The 19,431-nt window shown below is 39.3% G+C and overlaps 1 protein-coding gene across 1 annotated transcript in view; it reads right to left on the reverse strand.

The window, feature by feature from the left end:
- The window catches only part of LOC108244135 (homeobox protein Meis1), an 81,271-nt gene that overhangs the window by 39,156 nt on the left and 22,684 nt on the right, over positions 1-19,431 (reverse strand). Inside the window, exon 8 of the mRNA XM_017430043.3 lies at positions 3,808-3,953. Coding sequence (XP_017285532.1) covers positions 3,808-3,953 — 146 coding nt within the window. The remainder of the gene's footprint in view (positions 1-3,807; positions 3,954-19,431) is intronic.

Below are 19,431 nucleotides of genomic sequence, written 5' to 3' on the forward strand. Positions count from 1 at the left end.
TTCATTTACCACTCATTTCTTGTTAAATTAAACAAGAAAATACCATTTGTGTGAAGGGGAGGGTGCAGGTTAGGTGTGGCGGGTGGATTGCAACTGCACAATTGAGAAGGGATTGTGGAAAGAGAATAAGACAGCTGCTTATTCATCTCAAGACTTGTTTCTTAGGTTGTAAGTATAATCGTATCAGTTATGCAATCCATTTAGAATTGTTTTCCCCACTTAAGATAATTTTGGTAACCATAATTTAAGTCATTACCACTCTTTAGTGTATTAACCATATGTTGCTTGTGAAAAAAATAGATAAATATAAGCAGATTTCTCTTACCAAATAGTTGATCAGTTAACTGAAAGCTTCAATTTAGGAGGTCAAATGAAAACAATCATCAAAATGTGATGGGAAGCCCTCCCCCTCTCCTTTTATTTTGGGTCCCTACCAAGTTTACAGCTGCATGTCAAGCTGGCAGCAAGCTGCATAGTTTTGCCATTGGTGACAGGCGGTTAACGCTAATGTTTTGTAGTCGCTCCAAGTCAGCACAGCCAAATTCTTGCGATGAACTTGTCCCACAAGCATTGTTGACAACATATGAGCTCATTGGGTGTGTTGGAGAGAACTCAGTGAGCTGCAAATGTCCTAATCACAAATTCAATGCTGCTGCTCTGTCAGTCACAAGCCCGTTTTCTACTTGTCAGTCTATAGATACTCAAAGTACTACAGCTTTGAATGTTCTAATGATAAAAACCCAGCAATGTTTTCTGTTGTTGCTCTAAAATGTTTACCTTTTTCTTGTAAGAAATAAAACAAAGTAGCACTTTTGATGGATATGTGAGCAGAGATCTCTTCAGCAGAACACTAAAAGAACAGCTGTATAAATCCCACCTACCACTTACCCTACTAGTGCACTCGTAGCCCCAGTTTGCCACCCACCTTCCCTTTCCGCTTTGGTGCAGTGGGACCTCCCTTGAGGATCCAATTGTGAGGGCAACTAACATACAATACAATTAGATTCAGTCTCTAAACTTCTACTTGAATTCTAATCTATTTTGCTGCATTATTTCTAATTCAGTCACTCCACCAGCATTAAATATTTTAATCGTAATTAAACTTTAGAAACAAATAATTCTGACTCATTTATTCATATTTCTAAGGTGTATTTGCACTCTGTCCTGTATCTGCATATTTGTGTACACATGTATTCATATGTGCTCTCATTGGCATAATGTCTAACTCTAAGAGGCTAGAATTCTATTTTCCATCCTTCAGTAAAACAAAGACAGAGCAGCTGATAAAGCCAGATGAATGAGCCTGGATCACCTCTTTATAGTCATAGTGGTACCAGTCATGCTAGAATGCCATGCAACCAGTGAACAAGATACTGCAAAGGTTTTTGCATCAAACAAGCAATGACTAGCATTCATAAAAACAAACATATTGTGATTAAATTGTTTATGGCAGTGAAGAATGATTATTGTAAACAAATGAGGCTACAGCATGGCATGGATGTGACACTGGTTGTATTGTTGGTGCCAGTGATTCTCAAAATCAGGATAATTTTATTTTCTGTACAGAAAGATTCTGCTCCTTCAGGTTCTGTTTCAGTTCACTGAAGATTATAAACATATTGGAAATGATCTATAGATAAACTTTTCATGACTGAAAAAAGCAGCAACACAAAAAAGAGAAAGGAACCAAAGTGTGCACTAAGGATATAAAAGGTGCATTGCTTTATGACACAAAACAGCAAAAAAAAAAAAAAAAAAAAACTAACAACTGTGTCTGTGTTTATTGTGTTGCTGCTTTTTTCAGTCAGGAAAAGTTTACCTGAAGATCATTTCCAATATGTTTATCATCAGAGTGTGGTTTGGGTAAGAAGAAAAAAGTGAGAAGGTGAAGACGGAGATAAGAAAGGACTCATCATTGTTCTGCTAACCCAAACCCCACACTTTTATCCATCCACTTTGAACTTTAACAGTGTAGAAGCACCTCATAAACCCGACTCATGGGGTAATATGCAAGAGGAGTGTTGCTATGTGTGTCTCACATGGCATGTGTATGCTGAATTGTGTTTCCACAGGGAGAATGTGTGTTTTCAAACACATCTCCTTTGTGGCTCTGAAGGTTTTGGGGTACATGTGTAGAGATCAAATAAAAAGGGGAAAGCAGAAAGGTGTAAAGTATAGAAACTCTTGTGGGATGCATGTAGATACATTGCATAGGCATACCAAAATACAAGTTTGCCTACATGCCACACGTATGCAGTGAGAACATTCCTGCTTTTTGACATTTACTATTAGGAACAGAGGAACTGCACATCCTGTACCAAAAAAAAAAAAAAAAAAATTGGCTACAAACAGATAAAAAGTTGAGCCCATGCAATAACCATAATCCAACTCATATATGACTTTCCTCAGCATCCTCCCTGTTGGCTTGTGCAATGCAAACCAACACCCACTCAGCCAAACTGTATCATGTTCTACCCAAACTCCTGACGCAGGCAGAATATGAGTGATGCACAACTTGGTAAAGTACTTTAAAAACACATTTCCTTGTAACAGCTCTTGGAGGAAATGTTAATAAACCCATAAGGAAGTACAAAAAATCATTTCTGGCTCTTTGGTTTGCTTTACTCCAAACTCTAAGACTTCACTTAGAAAGTCTTGGTAGTTTGTATTTTACTACAATCTTCTTTGAATTATAAATGTTTTTTTAAGATTTAATTGCTTCCGATATTTTCTAGATGGGTGTGCTCATTTGATGTGATGTTTAAATGGCTGACAAACAATCAAAGAGTTCTGGAGCCAAGATTATTTGCAACTAAGTCGAACAAAAAATAGCATCTCACATCAACATGGAGATGTGAAGCTTTTTGTTTTATCTTTGAGAAAGATCATGATTTATTCAGATAATATAACATTAGAAAATATCACACTGGGTAATTTCAAAAGGTCAGACATAGTCAGTGAGTGTGCGCATATCAATTCTTGGCTTCTCTGATGTGAACTGAGAAAAATATTGTCACTTTGAGTCAGTAAGATAGACCAACACTGAGCTGCAGTGTGGCAATATGTGACTCCTTAATGGAGCCACTGCTGGTGCAAATGTCACATTCAAATAATAGTGGAGAGGCTGCTTTGATCGTAAAACCTCCCCAGTAAACTATAGTCAAATATTATTCTACTAAACATGGTTGAATTACATTTAACCTCTTACCTTTGTTGCTTTGATGAGTCATTAAATGTCTACCAATAAGACTGCTGAACTGATTCTATCGGAATCAATATAAACTGTGTTAAGATGGTATCCAGTTCCCTCTTGGCTCAACCTTCCACTGTCATAATAAGACTACTTGTGATGCTGTCAGATGATGTATTTTCTGCTAATTGAAGAAACTTAGGCCATATCACAGGCCTTTACAGAACTCAGTGCATCTGTTAAAATATAACAAATTTATCTTCAATGAGACCGATGTAGCTATCTGCAGAAAAGGCCAGGGGTCCCTCTCCTTGGCTTCAGCCTCATTCAGTTTCAGAGGATGATCTAAGATCTCTCAAAGATCACACGGACTTCTGTCTTTGAAGTGCTCACCATACAAACTTAGACACACTTTGGCGATGTGTATAGGTGTCAAAAAGCTATTCAGTGTTGAATTGTGTGTATATATGTGCTTTTAGTGTGCTAGTGTCTGTGTGTCAAATGAGAAAAAAATCAGAGCTAGAAAGACATGGATAAGAGGGTTCTTGGTTGTGTATTAGCAGTCACACATATAAAATCAAAAGTGAGCAAACAAAATGTCAGTTTGCTGAACTCACTGTTAGGTGCTGGAACAGCCATGCTCTCATAATGTTGGTAGCCACTTTAGGAAAAATCCCTCTCTTCTTGTTGTGTTTCTTCTCTTTATCTGGGTCATCATCGTCCCCTGTGCTCGGTGAAGCCACACTGTTGTCCAGGCCGTCACCTGTCACATGACGAGAAACAGGAAGAGACAGCAGAGATGAGACTCAGACTTTGTTTACTTCCTGCATTTGCTGTGCCTTTGCGTTCAAAAGGAATAAATCTGATTTTGAAGGAATTCTGGAGGGCTTTGTACGCACAAACGGATGGGTATAGAAACATGACAATGGCAAGCAGAGAATGGCTGGAAAACAGCACCTCATAAACGCATTCATTTTTAATACATTTATAAATAACCCTGCCTTTCATTTCTCCCCCCACCCCACCTCGTCCCTGAAAACACAGTAAGCGCTCACATCCTTCTGTGAGAGAGGGAAAAAAGGGGAGCACAAAGGACTTGTAAGGTCGCATTTCCCCACTCTCCCATCCAAGCCAGTGCAGAATTGAAAATGACAGAGAGATTTAGTCTTTATTATCCTGAGGGGAAAATAGTTATTGAAGTGTTGCCCCAGCGCATTCTGCCATTTTACCTGAGGTGGAAAGAGTAACACAGCACTACAAAAGGGAAGGTTGCAAGGAGGGGGAGGCAGAAAATAAAAGGAAAATAGGTGGAAAAAAGGAAGTCAAGAGGCACAAACAGCACTAACAAAGCTAGCTGCTTTTCATAACAATAGCGTCATGGCTGCTTACAGCAACCTGTAGGACTTCGATAAGACTCTATTAAGGCCAGTTAACCTCACCTGGAGGGAACAGTGAAACAGAGTATTTGAGCACTGAATGGGAAAATGGAAAGCACAGAGCTCCATGGGCATCTTTTGCATTCAGGCTCAACAACATTAACTCATAAACACAAACAGCTTATATTCAAAACCACCCAATTACTCTACGCATTCTATATAGCTCCAGTGGAGAGAAAGCGGCTCTTCCCATCTGTGGCTGTGAAAAGCCTAATTGTTATTATCATTATTCAAAATTATGAGCCATCCGCAATGAAGATAATAATCATTAAAGAAACATGAGGCGAACTAAACAAGTGGTACCCTCATGGCTGGATATTTCAGCAGAAGATAACTGACTTTTGTCCCACAACGCCCCTCTCGACTGGAAACGATGGGAAGCAAGAAGGAAAAAATAAAAACCACCAAAGCAGTGCACAGAATTGGATCCTGTTATTTATTGATTACACACTAAGCACTTCTAAAGCTTCTTGGTTTATTCACTGTTGCAAGAGTTGATAACTGCGCCGATGCAGGATCACGCTCCAGTAGCTTTCAGGGGGCGACACCCAGCACCTTGCTAAAGCGTAGGCTCAGATTCATTGATAATTAATGGGGATGTTGGCGCTAATCCGGTTGGAGATGACTTTTTTCCAGCCTGCCACATCAATGGAATAATCAAGGGCCTAAAACCCAGGCCTTTGCTCCCCATTACCTCAGGCAAAAGAATTCCTGAAAGCATGCCTGGAGGGCACCTGAATTATATACACCATTAGGAGAGACTCTCAACAAACCATATGAAACAACACACTTGACCAGCTCTCCCTTTTCTCTCCCGACTGCTCTGGCAGAAGGAGATGCATATGCACACATATTGGAGGCTGTTTTAATGAACCTCATGTGGAAGTGGAGGTGACGGTAATAAGGGTGGGTGGGGGTGGGGGGATAAAAAAGGAGCAGGCTTTGCATTGATGCCGCAGCATTGATGCAAACACCACCCACTGCGCATTGATGATGCAAATATGAAGATCAAGCTTAGGCTCATGTAGCATTCCCAAAAGGTGAAGCAACACAGCTAGTTGGAGTGTTTATGATCAGTTTACTGCAAGTCAATAAATGGTGCTTCAAACCAATGTTTGTTTTTTTATTTTCTAAATTTGTATTTGTTTTACATTTTTCAGATTAGACAATAACCACAGCCCAATACCCATGGATATTTAATTTATAAGGATGTAAAACAAATAAAGCAGCAAAAGCACAACATTTTAAAGTAGGAGTAAGTCGTTGTTAATTACAGTTGTTGAATGAGTGATCCATGAATTGATTAACAAGTCTGCATTCAAGCACATTGAGAACAGTCACCAGCTTCTCAGCTTCTCTCTGTCCTGAAAACACACTCACATTGCAAGCTTCAGTTACATCATTAGCCTGGGACAAATACAGCCTGAGCCTAACAAGTGAGTCGAGTTTTTTTCTTCCTACTGTTTCAGGGCTAAAATACACCCACCCTTCTGTCTCTCTCCCCAGCTGCCTGTTGGAAAAAGACGGGTGAGCTGAGCCGAGGCCCTGTAATCTAAGACCAGATTTTCATTGGAAGCAAATGCTTTCAATCCGTTGTAAAGACCGGCTCATGTTCAGCAAAGCCTACAATAACAAACCTAGGGGCTCGTCCCATGCGAGTTGGGAAAACAGAAGCAAACGGCCAGAGAACCAGCTTGGAGAGTGAAAGAGTAAGTGTGCAAGCTCAGGAAAAAGGTGAGGTATCATAAGAAGAATGGAGAGAAGAGGAGGAAATGGGGAAATAAATGAAGAGAAAGTACAAACGCTAAAAACAAGAAAAAAAAGTGTGCTCACTAACATTTCTCTTGCTTCCATTTTTATCCCTCATAACTCAAGCCAGACAGGGAAACACTAACACATCCCTATATTTATTTCTTTTCTTTTCCTTCTTTACACTTCTAAGTCTGACCTATGCACACTTACTTTTCCTAGAAGGGGAGAAAGAGGGAGAAGGCCCGCCAATTTTATTGGCATTTCCATTTTTGGTGCAATTTGATACCAATCACGTCTACAAGGTCTGGGGCTAATTTCTGCTTTTTTTTTAAACCCTGAAGGTGGGAAGGCTGAGAGGGGAGAAAGAGAGTACGAGTGAGGAAGGCTGAGGCAGGAAAAGATGCTGAAGCTGTGTTCAGCAGTCAGCCACGCTGGGGAAATGTCAAAGGTGTTACCACAGTCTGTCAGAGAAGGAGAGGCTAAAACAGAGAAGGAAAACAAAAGAGCGATAAAGGGTGAAATAGCGCAAGTAAAGGTGGGAAGCAGAGGGTGAGCAGAATGTTCAAATAAACAACAGTTGAAGCTCAAACTCAAGCCATGAATGGAGGCAACGAAGGGAGAGAAAATAAAGGCTAGAAAAGTGAAGAGATGCAGCAGCACACAGAAGTTAATCAGATGAAAAAATCAAACAGAAGAGTCAGTTGTTGTAATGTAGAAAGTATATTTTGAGGTGACAACTTATAACACACTTATGAAAAAAGTACTTTTTTCAAAACAACTGACAAAATTGTTAATTCACATACAGACTGCATCGGCAGCCTTATGATTTTGGAAATCCCTTGTTTAAAATAAATATCGGGTGCAGTCTTTTGTCCAAACTTGAAGTTGCAATAATTTATTTTGCAAGCACTTTAAGCCAGTATCTCACTAGGCTGTGATTATTAGTGACTACCTGACAAATTATATTTGCAAGGGAGTCTCAGAAATTTCTCAAAATGTTCGTTCAGTTTCCACACGTGAGCCCCATAAGCTTGGAGTTATGTCATCTGAACATGTTTAAAGAATTTGCTAAATAAATTTTTTCTCAAAAAAGTTACAAAACATTGTTGCATGCATCGTAGACCAATATCACTTTAGAGCAACATAGCTGTATTTTGATACCTGCACAAAAACTCTCTTTGTGACAGAAAGCATTCGAGTCTACAGCCCCAAAAGCCCAAGCTGAAAAACCACCCTGATGATAAATAATAATTATTAATAAACTGGTCCATATTGGCCTATTTTTGTTTCGAAATTGTACTTTGGTAAATTAAATTATGTATTTGGGAGCAGTTGCCAATGTGAGTATAGAGAGCGCAGAGAACATATGATTTGAGTGAAGGTAGGCTATGAAACAGTATGCATGGCCTATAAGACAATTTGCCAGCCATGCACACAAAAATAGGCCATGATTTTCAAAGATTGGCTGTGTAAAAGAGAATCATACAGCTCACTCGTCACTAGGTTGCAAAATTAATCTATTTTCTCTAATTTTCTCACAATTTGAAGTCATCAACTAGTCTCCAACCATTGCTGCCCAGTAAGATACTATCTTAGCATGAAACAGACACTATCCATCTACATTTAATCATTTTCTGCTCCTCTAATGTCTGCAGTTCATCTTGAACACATCATCCAGACTAAAGCGGTAACTCAATGTAAAGAAAGGTAACAATCTGTTCAAGTTTTTTTTATTTTTCACAAGCCTTTTAAAAATACATTGTGTTTTTGTATGGATACAAAGCTAACAAAACATGGGTCTGATGTCTCTACATGTGCATACACCCTCTCAAAGATGCCTATTGGGCATGCTCAAGAGACCAGACATAAAACATTTTTGAACTTTTCTGTGAGGTTATTTTAGATCAACATGGGCAAAAAATATTACAAATGCATTTTAATTTCTGAGACTGAAAAAAAAGGAAATTTAACAATTTGTCATTCAGCCAGATAGTCTTTAGGTGGTCAGTCAGGCTGTTGTGGTAAGTCTGCCATAAAGCAAACTTCCAGTCATCTACCAAGTCAGGCAGAAAGCTAGCCATTCAATAAAACAGCCAGTCACTCTCTCCACAAACACACACACGGGCTGCCAGCCTTATTAAGGGCCTCAGCAGGCTGTAACCCTGGGCTGCATGCACACACACAGCGTGGGGAAGCTAACCTAGCAAGCTGCAGTCTCCCCACACAAGAAAAAGCCACAGGCACAGCTCTGGGCCTGGCCCACATGATCAGCCATGACAACGTCTTTGCAACTAGTTAGAGGGACTGAAAGGGGGATGGGTTAAGGGGTAAGGGTGGGGGGGCTGAATCAATGCAGGGCGGTGGGGGTGCATGTTTGTCTGTGAAGAATGTATGAATGCATAGATGTGCATTCGTCTGTATGTGTGTGTATCTCTCTGTCTTTTCTCATGAATGTGTGCTCACAGTTATAGAGAGTGTGTGTGTGTGTGTGTGTGTGTGTGTATGTGGCAATTAGGAGCAGGCCACTGACTGGAAGGAGCCAGGGGCAGTTGAAATGCCCCGGGGCCAACCAAGGGAAGGAATATTTTATCAGTCCCCTCACATGCTGTACACAAAAAAATGCACACTTGCACACAAACTCACACACGTGTGTGAGCAAAAAGAGAATGACGTAAAAATTAGGGTTGCTTTCTTCATGCGTTACCACTAGGGTTGTTAACATTAGCTAAAGTGATGCTTACTCCTGTATTCTTTCCGCTTTAGAGGCCATTTCACTGTTTTATGTTTTATTTTTGCATTTCATTCTACCTGCTTCATTATTCCTCCCTCTCTGCCTGCTGGACTTTTTGGCTTGAACGAATATTTGCAAAGCATTGAGGGACTGAAGGGTAAAGTTAATCAAACAATAGGTAGAGGCTGGCATTTTTCAGTGTCCTCTGTCTTTATGTTTTCAAATTAAGCTCCCTCTCGTCTGCTTCATATTCTCCCTGTCGTTGCCTTTATCACTTCTGTGCATCTCCCTGTCTCAAGGTGCACTCTGACATTATCATGCAGTATCTAGGTTAATCTGTTATGATCTGATTATGAACCATCCCTTGGCATAAGATTTCGCTGGTTCTACCTGCCCCTTGTACACGAGCTCACGTGCCATTATGAGGTGTCAGCCATTTTTCTGCTGCCTGGCAAATTAACAGCCACAGACTCACCAGTCATTCATCTGTGAAGAGCGATCCTGTCAGACACGTCGCTTCAAGCACAGAGCAGGAGAATTATGACATTTAGCTTTCTAATAATTTTCTTTTCTTAGAAGCACTGCTGCAATGATAAAATGGCTTTAATGAATATTAGCTCGATACCAGATGTCATGATCCTGTTTGAGGAGTTATTCACAGATGGCTAAACGTTTTCTTTTTTCTTTTTTTAGATGTTTTTGCAAAGTTGTGCATGATCTGAGAGGAGAGGTGGAGGCAAATCTTGTGAGCTAGACTAAAGATTATGTGTCACAAGAGAGTGTCTTCCACACAGTGCAAGTGACCTAGAGCTGATCTTTCATAGGCCACTCCTAGATTCACACCCCAGAAAACTCACATGACCCAGGACTGGCTGCTCAGGAAAGGCCCAAGCCTCAGGGGCCTGTTATCCTTTTCCCACATGGGAGCACACACACACACCTCAGATTGGCTGGTGAGAAATTCATACATACACACACGCTTGAAACATGATGGACGAAGTGCACACACACACGTTCACTAAAGTGCTCTCCATCTCACTCTATTTTTTTCCTTTTCTGGCACTCACACACAAACACACATACATTGCATTCCCAGAAATCCTCAGAGGGGTAAAGACAGGCTTGCAGGAGGGAGGGAGCAAAGAAAAAAGTGGTGTTTATTGTATTCAGACCATTCATAAGCTCAAAACTTGCTGAGGGGGAGTGCAGGGGGGAAGGGGACCTTGGGTTGGGGGGGTTCCCTTTGCATGACTCCAAAGGCCCCTCCCACCTTCAGATATTCTGAACATGCAGGCATTCCTAGCAATGTAATTCCCAAGTAGGGGCACATTTTCAAAAGCACCCCCCGCCCCCCTTTTTTAGTGCACCAAAACAGACACTCTTTACTCACATGCTCCTGTTTCCTGAGCTCCTACATCAGGCAACTTCCAAATAATGACTAGAAACAAATTCCAAACCAACACACACAGACCTTCACTTCAGTACCAAAGACTCTCTGTGACTAATGCAGTTTTGCTTTCCGTTTATTCCCAGCGAGGAAGAAAAATGGAAAGAAATCCCCAAAACTGCTCTGCAGATAATGACATGCACTGTCAAGAAAACAATATGGCTAGTCTAGACTTCTCTTCCTGTCTTTGGCAGAAAGTCTCTTGCTCCTTTGAGATCTTTGCCTGAAACTTCAGGATCAACTGACTCTAAAGAACTATAATATGATGATGAATAAATAGATTAAAGAGAAAGTTGTCATTAATACAAAAGGCTAAAACGGGGCTTGCCAGGTAAATAATCAGAGGGAGAGCAAAGTAATTGCTTCCTGTAATCAAAGACAATTCCACTGAAGTAATTATAGCAAATAACGAGTGCTTTGCAAGAACAAAGCCCATTACTTTGAATGATGACAGTTTTGTGGATCTGCACTGACAGATCCAATAATGGCAGTAACTGGTGAGCCATTTACAAAAAGGTTATAAAAGCCCACTGGAATCTTCTTGTGAAAATCTGAGCCAAGTTTGGAGCAATTATTTCATTTGTGGTGATCTGATTAAAAGAGGGGTTCAGGAAGTCAAACAAAAAGAATGCTTTAACTCTTAAAAAAATAATATTAATAAACGCATGGGACAATATCCATTTTGTGAGATAATTAAAAGTGTTAAAACCTCAGATCTTATGTAACTTTTGCTGGAACTGCTTGAGTATGTTATTGTGAGTAATTATCTTGTTTATAATTAGATAATAATTTGTGCTTACCCATATGTTTGTCATTACAGCATTTACTGGAAGTGTTGAAAACTTAGATAGATTGGTTTTAGTAATAAATTTAACAAAAAAAAAAGTCATGCCAAAAAGAAACAGCTTTAATAATCTTAAACTAACTGATATTTCCTGTTAAATATGGTTGCAAAATGATTGTTTTTCAGTTTCTACAAATAACAAGCACAATGAAAATAGCAATTTAGACTCTTGGACTCTTTATAAATCAAACCTCGTAAAATATGCCAAATTTTATTTTATTTATTGAGGGTATTTTTCTCAACGGGAAAGTTTTTGTGCTTTTGTACGTTATGGCTGAGCCTCTTCCACAGTTGGCTATGAGGGTGAGGGTGATGGAGGTGGGGGGGGTGGTGGGAGGGGGATCAGGCCTGTTGACATAGCCATAGGTGATGGCAAAAATGTCAGTGTAAATGTGACTGCTCTCTCTGTGCCATTTTCCCGAAAAGGGTCATCACTACAGGCTGCCTGACACGCTGGAAACTGCCTCAAGCGCAGGGCACCGACACGACATTAAACTGCAGTACGCCTCTGTACACACACAAACACACACATTGGCTGCCTCGTATTCCCGTTTCCAGATCAGCTGAAAAAGAAAGAATGAGGTAGAAAGAGACACAGAGTACAAGCTAAAATGAAAAGTGCACGGCGATGAATTCACCCTTTCACATTGAGCACTTTTTCTGTGTTACTATTGATTTTTTTCCCCTCCTGCTTTTGTGTTGCCATTTCCCTTTTTTTAAACTTGAAGATAAAAGGCCAGGTTTGGTTCAAATGGCAGCGCTTGTGAGAGCAATATAAATATGAAACCCAGTAAGATTCCTAGAAGTGTGTGTCTTTTATAGCTTTCTCACTCTTAACTCCTGCTCTTGATAGTTTCACTCTCTCCGAGGGCTTTTGACACCTACAACACACGAAGCTTCAGTCAAACTTAACACACAGCAACCAGATAGAGGGGGGAAATGGACTATGGAAGAAGACGGGAAGGGGGAGGAGATGGCAGAAAGGACAAGGACTATAATAAAAGGTAAAAGCACTTAACAGCACAATGGCATGGCGTTTCACTCCAAAAGTCAGCTGGTGCGCTGAAGGGCATTCCAAAGTCCTTCAGCGTAAATGTGGGACAACGAGAGGGAAACTTTGGCCAGTCTAAAGAACAAACCTCCTATTTGACTTTACATTTATCAAAAAAACAGTACATAAAAGTAAAAAAAATGAGATAGACCAAATAAAATAAAGTAACAACCATTGAGCTATCTAATTGACTAATTAGGTTAAATCTATCATTCTTTTAACAACATCATAATAAGTTGAGGTACCAAGTAATGCTAACAAAATGCAACTATAAGCAAAACATAATTGAGAATCAAAATAAAGAAGTCACTTTACCTTTGATTCAACTTGTTGAAATTTCAATATCTTGGTTGACTGAGAATCTACACCAGTTTAATTCTTTGGCAAGTAACCAAAATACATTCTTTAAAAAGCTTATATTCAGAGCACAATTTTTTCAATTGTTGGCTAAAGCAATAAATTATCCAACTTCACTCAGTCTATGAACACTGCAAGCTTAATGAACTAAACTGTCAAATAAATGTATAGCTCCAGCATCAGCAACCGTTCAGCTCATTCTGTAATCCTATTTTTATGTTTGAGATTTTCATTAACCAAACTAAAGATTCACAGCTTCATTTTTAGGGGTACTGTTCAAAAATGTATGTGTTTCTGCAACTTTTCCACTCTATAACTCCATGAATAACACAAACACTGATACATTATTTTAATTAGCTTTTCCCACTGCTACCTTATCAGTGCCGGCCAAACTGAAATATGTAGTTAGATAATACAAGCATGCGGTGGCATGGGCTAATAATAGTAAGTCAACATCCAGATGGGATTTTTTTATTTTTTGAAATAACAAAAGTTTTCGTATAATATGATTTGCATTCACAAGCTCAAATTAGTGAGAGGATTGTAAACAAGTTTTCAGAGCCAAAACCCACAATGGTAAAATGTTTTCATTGTCATGGTTGCATTTACATTTTAGAGGTTTAGAATAGTCTTATCACAGGACGCCCTCCTATACTCCCTCATACATACCTCTTAAGTGATCAAACCTCTCTAGTTTACAAGCTTAAATATAAAAGATTATACTCCCCGCTAACCAGCACCCCCCGAAAAGGAACACTGTGTCTCTCCCCCACCCCTCCTCCCACCCCCTTACTTGTCATGGCCTTGATAGGTACAGGATGCAGTGCTGCATGGATGTGGAGGATTAGCAGTCCTATCAACCTACCCATACGCAGCCCTGATAAGAGTTTTAGGACAGAAGCAGAGGAAGAGGAAGTGAGTGGGTTTACAGCGACCCACTTCCTGTGGAGCATGGGCCCATGTGGACAGGAGTGATATGCCCCCCATGGATGCCGGTGCTCTCGCCACACATTCCCACCGAGTCACTTCCTGAAAGAGGCAGCCCTCTCTGGGGGTGACTTCCTGTAAGAGTATGACCTCCCTGCTGCTCAAGAGAATCTCAATGGAACAAAGACTCAGGACTGCCCTTTGGAGCTGGTGTGTACAACTCATATATATGCTGTTTTTCCGTGTGTGTGTGTGGGGGTTTAACACCACCATTCAGACTTTTACTCCAAAGGTTATCACTACTGAGAATCTCTGCCATCAGTCCCTGTTCATCTCTTTAAGTTGCAACGGCTTGAAGCAAAAAGAAATGATCGGGTTACATCCAAATGTGTTTGTTCACAAGTGTGTGCACCACAAGTGGTGAGCTTTGTGTTGCTCTGCAAACACACTAAGTAAACGCCCATGTTGCCCTCCAGCCCAGCCTGCTGCTCCTGTGTTTATCTACAGGTATTTGTTATCTGGCCCTCTCTTTCCTCTTTTCTCCCTCCCTGAACTCTTAGAAAAGCTTGGCAAGGTCTTTATCTCTCAGTTGAATCCCTATAGCAGGTATCCATGTCAAAGGGACCAATGGGAGGGGGCCTCTGGGGACAGCATGTTTGGTCTGGGTCAGCCTTGGGTCAAGCTTTAGCCCAGAAGACTCACATTAAACTACTTTTTGCCTCCAACTTGCTGCATTCCAGGTTGCGTGGGCTCACAACATGACATCTTGGCCTTGGTATTTCATATCTTTATGTTTCTAACATGCATATTAACCCAAACTGTTATAGGTATGTGCAGCATAAGTACATCAGGAGGTTTTTTTCCACAATTTTTCCAAAAAGATACTTTTATTGGTACCGTCTCAAATTTCCCTACAAACATGACATTTCTGGAAATGTCTGCATCCACACAAAACACGCTGGGTGCGAAATGTAAACACAACAAAAAGAAGTAGACACCCTAGATGTTGGGCTATGACATCATTTTCAAAAGGTTGAATTTTGGCTGTGTACACATGAAACACAAGGGCATTTCAAGATTATTTTTCACTCCGGGGTCCGTTTTTAAAACTAACATATCATTTTGGGGTTCCTGAAACATGTTTCCGTGTAGACAAAAGGCTAAAAATAATTTTTTTTTAAACTTCTGAGTATTCACACACATGCAAAACATTCTTGTGTGGACCACCCTTAAGTCTGCTTCAAAGATCAAATCTTAGACTGAATCTATTCGAATGTAAAAACCAAGTTTAAAAATTAGGAGCATGTGAAGACTCCATATAAGGGTTATAAAAAACCTGCAGATAAAAAATATAAGTACCATTGACTCCTATCAATGAAAAGGAAAATCCACTGGGGAAAAGGTTGCAACCAAATATGGCTCTTCTGCTGGTGTTTTTCTGGCATGAAATTGGCTTTGTGTTGGTGCCGTTTGGAGAGCTGGCTGGTAAATTCTCTCCTTCTTTTGTTTGGAAAGGAGAGGGGGGGCTCCATGCATAATGCTCTTAGCCAGGGAGGTCTGGAACTGTGTCTATAAATTGAATTATTTCAATTTGAGGTAGAGAGTGAGAGAATAATGGAGAGTAGCTGTGAGAGTGTGTGTGTTGCATTTACATGTGAACATATGCATGTGTGCTGGTCGAGAGACGCTCATTTTTATTCTTCCACAGGGTTCATATTTACAAGTAAGAATATAAACCAACTTGCAGAAGATTACAGAAGAGGCCAAATGTTACTTTGCATCTGGAAGCAATAGTAATGGGTAAAAAAGGGCTGCCCATTGTCCCATCTGAACATTTCACATCCAGCATATTTTCTATTTTTAAATAGACACAAATAAAAACATTGCTTGACCTTTTCTGTAATGTTCTAACTTAAAAAAAAATAAAAAAATCTGAAACAAAACATGTTCCCGTGTGTTTGTGTCTATATGTGTGCATGTTTGTGTGCATAAGGGTGGAGGTGGGGTGAAAATATTCCTGACACAATATAATCGGCGGGGGACCATATGGCAAACTGGCAGCAAGCTATTTATCCTTATCCTCTTTGGAGGCTAAAATTAGCACTTCACTGTTTGTAGCTTTAAGCTGGACTCCAACCTCTGCCATTGAGCTAATAATAAAGAAAAAAAACACTTGGCTCTAGTCCATCTTCTGTACCTTCTGTTTTTTTCTCTTTTGCTAACTTTCTGTACTCTGCTCTGTTTTTCTGCTCCCTATTTCATATTCAGTCTTTTCTGTAATGTAACTTTTTAGCCAAATTGCACAAATTTATTATTAGTAGTATTATTATCTGTATTGCTTTACCCAGGTTTTCCAACAGGAGCATGTATCAGGAAAGCCCGGATTTCCTGAACACGGACCCCCTAAAGAGAGCAGGATGATGAGACTAATCGCTTTATCAAAAGCCTAAATAAACGGTGCTCTGTGTGTGTGTGTGTGTGTGTGTGTGTGTGTGGCTGTGTGTGTGTGTGTAAGAGTTGCACGCAAATGCTTTTCCATCAATCCAAGACACTGTTTCTTTGCTCTTCCTTTCTATTCTTTTTCTAACTTTCCTCAAAACCTGCCTTTTTCATAACCATTTATTTTTAAAACCTGTATAAAGTGGTCATTGTAAGTGCCTGCATGAACAGAAGGAAAAGTATTCATGAAAATGCTCATCTTAACCTTTTTTTTCTGCTTCTCACTGGCATAACTGATAGCCTGAATTCTCCTTCCAGTCTGATCCAAGTGAAAAGTTAACATCTATCTGATCAGAGGCCTCTTGGGCTCTGAGCTTGGCTTCTTTTCAAGCGAGGAGGAGGAGGGAGACACAGTCAGCAGTGACAGTGGTGCAACTCAGAAGGAGAAGAGTGAGTTTAAGGTCGTTTTAAGAGCCATCCATAATAGCTGTGACACATTGGCAATGAGCCGCTGTGATTTTACTGTCAGAATCCTTATGAACCTGTACAGCCACAATAAAAAAATGATCTTTTTTTTCTTGGAGAGCTTGTCTGCGTGTCTTGGGGCCAGGGAAACCCAGGCTACTTTAAGCTGAAAACAGACAGAATTAAAGGCCTAGTATTCTTCGAAGGAGTGCATATCACCCGTCACATGTAATGTTAGAATGTTAAACTAAGATCATCTTACTATATGTTGAGAAATAACAAAGTTACAGATGTTTTGGTCAAAGTTTAAAAATAATGTTGTGCAAGATTTCACACTCAAACTATGTTTTGAAAAAGACTCTCAGCTACTACCACATCAAATTTTAGCTCATTATCTGTAAAAGTGATTGCATTATAACCATTTTTTGTTGTCTAAGGTTGATTTGCTTTGACAGCCAACTTGAACTGGGTTTACTACAAAGGTTAATTATGTGTAGATGTACACCAACTAATAAATTTCAGTTAGTGCTCACACTTTGAATCGGGGTTCAGTATCAGCTACTACCACATCAAATTTTAGCTCAATATTTGTCAAATTGATCGAGTTATTGCCATTTTTGTGTTTGGTTTTGCTTTTGTGTTTTACTCCAAAATGTAATCAGTTGTTGATATACATCCAGTGTTTGTTGTCTGAGTTTCATTAAAATGTGTCCAGATATTTTGCAAGCAGACACTTAAACAGACATATGTACACACGCACAGACACAGGCAAAAACATTATTGCCCAGGTTTTAATAATGGTAATAATAAGGAACACAAACCAGACACAAATATGTCACTGTTTTCCACTTTCATGAGAAGAATACAAAACGTATCACACAAACAAACACCACATGTACATATAAGTGAAAGAGTATGCTTTTTTTTTTCCCTGACTCATTTGCACGACATGTGCAACACCACATTTCAAACTGTTTACATCTGTAAATCAAAGCTGAAGAATTTACTTCTCAAAAGAGATATCTAGTAATTTGACAAAAGTAGCATCTTCTTTTGGGACACAATTGCACTGTAATTGAGCAAAGTATGGTGGTTTGTACCGAAATAAACCTAAACGGAGCATTCAGCTGACAAGAGCTAAACAAGAGACTCTGCATGAAAACATATTTAAAGGGATCTTAACCGAAAAAGGCCTTATTAATGCTAATATCAATTTCCATAGGAAGAACATAAAAAACATCTATCACATCTAAATTGTTAACTTTAAACATTTAAGTTTTCTTTTTTCAAATCTCCCCACCCTGAATCACAAGAGGCATCTCCAAGGCTACAGAGGGAGTGTAAATAGTGTCTTTTAGCAAACACCAGTAATTAGATATAGGCATTTGGCATTCACACCAGTCACAAATTAAAGAAGAGCGCTTCCTGTAAACAGTGAGAATGTGTCTACATCATTAGTGCACCACAATTATAACATGGGAGCTAAAGATACATTTCCCTCCCGCTTGCACTCCCTCAGTGAAGCAAATGAAGTGAAACTTGTCTTTTAAGCATCGAACAGCATGAACGCATGAAAGTGCATTTTAATTATATTGACACTGGGTTATTTTACTTACAACCACAATTTTAAAAAAAAGTTAGGACACTGTGTAAAATGTAAATAATAACAAATGCAAATCTCATAACCTCATATTTTATTTACAAAGGAACGTAGTAAATATATCAGATGTTTAATCTGAGAAACTGTATCACTTTTAAGGTCATTTGGAATTTTATAGAAGCAAGACATCTCAAAGGCTGTAAAACTAAGTGGTACAAAAAAAAATTAAAAAAAGCTACAGGAGAATTTTGCGATGAATTAGGTTCATTTGTAACAGATTAGTAAAAGCACTGATTGTAAAACAAGCATTATAGAAGCTGAATCACTCAGAAGAAAAATAGGAAGAGGCTCACCTGTCTGAAAAAAACTGTATCTAAAAATAGTGGAGGAACTTCATAATAATATTCCTCAATGGAAAATTTGGAGGACTTTGAATATCCCATCATCTACAGTTCAGAAATTATTAAAAGATTTCAAGAATCTGGAGAAATCTCAGAGCTCAAATGACAATTCTGACCGTGATCTTCAGGCTCTCAGGCAGCTCTGCATTAAAACAGGTCAGATTCTGTCCTGGATGGGCTCAGAAACACTCTCATATAATATTGTCTGTAAACACAGGTTGCCTTGCAATCCACACATGCTGGTTAAAGGTCTATCCTACAAAAAAAGACATATGTGAACACAGAAATGCCCCCGTCGTGTCTAAGCCAAAGCTCATTTAAAGTGAAATGAGGCAAAGTAGAAAACTGTTCTGTGGTCAGATAAATCCAAATTTGAAATTATCTTTGGAAACCACGAATGTCACATTCACATGTCACAACATATGTTCCCATCCTGCAAAGAAGAATTGTTCAACAGCTAGACTCCTATATCAGACAAAAATGGAACAACGTTCCCCTCCAAAAAGTCCAGCAACTGGTCCCCTCAGTTCCTAGAAGTTTGTAGACTGTTGGTAAATAAAGAGGGAATACTTTACAAATGTAAACATGACCCTGTCCCAACTTTTTTGAGATATGTTGCTGCCATAAATCTCAAAAGTATCTTATTTTTTCCTTAAAATGGTATAATCTCTTAGTTAAAGCATTTCATATGTCTACTTTGTTTCCCTGTGAATAAACTATGCTTTTTATGAAACCATTCTGCTTTTATTTACATTTTTTACAACATCCAAAGTTTTTCAGAATTGAGGTTG

This window comes from Kryptolebias marmoratus, linkage group LG22, assembly GCF_001649575.2.
Source record: "Kryptolebias marmoratus isolate JLee-2015 linkage group LG22, ASM164957v2, whole genome shotgun sequence".
Taxonomy (NCBI): Eukaryota; Metazoa; Chordata; class Actinopteri; order Cyprinodontiformes; family Rivulidae; genus Kryptolebias; species Kryptolebias marmoratus.